At 35.3% G+C, this 2572-nt stretch overlaps 1 protein-coding gene across 1 annotated transcript; it reads right to left on the bottom strand.

Annotated features, from left to right (window-relative positions):
* Nucleotides 1-336: 336 nt before the first annotated feature.
* LOC18599385 (ubiquitin carboxyl-terminal hydrolase) lies at nt 337-1776 on the bottom strand. Its single transcript, XM_007029333.3, has 2 exons — nt 1237-1776; nt 337-1128 (listed from the first exon to the last, which is right to left on the bottom strand). Exons 1-2 carry the CDS (start codon nt 1327-1329, stop codon nt 880-882), a joined length of 342 nt encoding a protein of 113 aa, XP_007029395.1. The 5' UTR covers nt 1330-1776; the 3' UTR covers nt 337-879.
* Nucleotides 1777-2572: the final 796 nt, after the last annotated feature.

The raw sequence follows: 2572 nt of genomic DNA, 5'->3' as shown, positions 1-2572 counted from the left end.
CCACCCAAATCAAAGCATGAACTGCCGGAAATTGGCAAGACATTGTATGTCAACCTAGAGTTTTTGTATCTGGCACCGCAGGAAAGAGAGGCAACATGCCAGAGCCATAAAGCTAAGTGTTAAAAAAGTAATTGCAAAATCCTTCAAAATTTGGTAGGCACAACAAGCCAACTGCAAAGTTCTAGCAATTTACTTTCCCTTGAGCAACATCAGCTTAGATTTATTTATGTATTGAACCACTCTGACTTAAGATACTGTGCAAGATCAAGTGTGAAGCATAATTAAAGCAGCAGAAACATTAGTACAATTAAAAAACAGGATTAAGATAAACAAAACTGTCCAAAAACAAATTGACATTAAAATAAGATCCTCTTACAGTTTTCCAAGTTGCATTCTGCATTACACCCCACTAATACATTAAACATATAAATAAAAAAAAGTAAACAAAACAATATTAAAATAATAGACATCTTGAATCTTTGTCATGAGTAACACTTCCACCCAACTGAGCACTAACATTAATTTATATCCTAACCAAAGAAAAATAACCTTATCATAAGACCCAGTAGCTTCATAAACAAGGGACAATGTTTCCTTAATTATCCATATATCGTGCTCTAATGCTTAGCATATCTATTTCCAGGCAATGCTACTTCCTTAAAAAAAATATATAGACAAATCCCACTGGAGATAGCCAAAAAACTATCCTGGAAAGAGCAACCTCCCCTATAAAATTTATAAAATTTATAAACAAACAAATGAAGAAAACAGATATTCTCTTCCTCCCCTTTCACACTCCCAACAGAATCAAGAGCTTTTTTTTACTCCTAAATTAAAACAAAGCAAAATGATCAAATATATATATAATAAACCTTTAAACTAGAGATGGCATCCAAAGCAATTACAGGTCTTGGGAGTGAACGAACAGAATCCAAAAGGTCTGTTTGGAATGTTGCAATTGATAGCATAGCAACAAGGAGATGGCAAGCAAAGACCTTTAGCTCCACCACAGCATGTACAAACAGCGCATATCTGGAAACTCCCTAACTTTCTTCTGCTTTCATTGAACATCATCATCTTCATCATCTTTTCTTCCACCAATGGAACCATTTCTGAAGACCCATTTACCTTCAAATCAAGAAACCAACTTTAAATCCACGAAATACCCAAAAAGTTGACAACTTTGACATGAAAAGCAAAGGGATCTAGGCATTCAAAGCAAGGTTTTTGACTTACTTGGGCCATGCTTGTAGCTTCATTGTAATTGAAGACATAAGCTGAAAAGAGCAGAAACAGGAGAAAAAGAGTGACCCCATAAGCAGATTTCATGTTTCTTGAAGTGGGTATTTGGTGTTTTTGCTAAACAGGTAGTAAAAGAAAAGAAAAAGGGGATTGTAATGGTAATGTATATGAATGCGAAATGGGAATTGATTTGTCTTTTGTTTTTGTAAAGAGGAAGGTATTTGGTTTAAATTTGATTTGGTGTAAATCATAAATGAAAAAGAATTGTCTTGTTGAACTGCTTTGTTTGGTGGTGCTGCTAAATTGAGTGCATCTTAAATGGGATTTAGCTGGAGTAGAAGGAATTAAAATACAAGAAATCTTCTTTTTTTTTTTTTTGGGTGTGGAATTTTTGAAGAAAGAGACTAAAGGGAGAGAGAGAGTTTGGTTTATGGAGGAGCACCTTTTCGCACTGTTGAGACTGTGAATCAGTCCATAGGACTAAGGAGGAAGCATCTGCTGCTGCCCTTTGATTTTACTACTTCACTTTGCCTCTCCGTCTCATGTAATTAATTATTACATCTCACATTGCTCTACAATGAAACCGTTTGGAGGTCCCTTCCAACAATGCCACGTGGCAAATCACAGTGTGCTGATGAAGATGGGAATGGCTGCATCTCATCTTTTTTCTTGCAAAAAAACATATGTAGGGTTTTGCTACAATCAAGCATGAGCTGTCATAAACTAAAAGGAGGCAATGAGAGTTTTCATTCCGTGAACAAGGAACAAAGTTTATTTCTTTAACCTTTCCTGTCAAGTTAATTCTAAATAAATAATAAAAGAAACCATCAGCATACGTGGATCAATCCCTCCAAGTCGACAACCATTGTCTGTGAGCAATAAAAATGTGCAATCCAAAATAATTCAAGGCTTGGGTGTGCACTGTGCAGTACCTCTTATCAATGTACAATCAAAACCCATATACAACACCAAAAAGGAGAATAACGATACAGAATTATGGATTACAAAGAGGGAGTGGGTTGTCTTTGTTTCTCAACAAAGAATCCCTTTTTCCTCTGCCATATATCTGTCATGCATATTGGTGTTAGTTGTAGTGAAGAAAAGAAGGAAGAAATTATTGTGAGATGGGATGGGTACAAGGCAATGGGAAAAAACACAGACCATATTGTTTTACCATAGTGGTCCCTTTTTTGTAGACTTTCCATTTGTTTTTCTGAAAGTGTTTTGGTGGAGGGACCATCATCAAAACCATTTTTTTTTATGAGAAAACGAATTTAATTATTAGGCTCGAATAAGAGGATAGGCAACAAAATAAAATTCATTAAAGTTT

This window comes from Theobroma cacao, chromosome 5, assembly GCF_053813885.1.
Source record: "Theobroma cacao isolate CCN51 chromosome 5, ASM5381388v1, whole genome shotgun sequence".
Classification (NCBI taxonomy): domain Eukaryota; kingdom Viridiplantae; phylum Streptophyta; class Magnoliopsida; order Malvales; family Malvaceae; genus Theobroma; species Theobroma cacao.
The sequence above is the reverse complement of the archived record's forward strand: the minus strand, read 5'-3'. Positions and strand labels throughout refer to the sequence as shown.

What these genes read in the sequence shown, in the direction of transcription:
- LOC18599385 (XM_007029333.3), bottom strand. Translation starts at nt 1,329, where the DNA reads ATGAAATCTGCTTATGGGGTCACTCTTTTTCTCCTGTTTCTGCTCTTT. An exon ending in AAGCTACAAGCATGGCCCAA is followed by an intron (nt 1,129 to 1,236) that starts GTAAGTCAAAAA and finishes CTTGATTTGAAG; the next exon opens with GTAAATGGGTCTTCAGAAAT.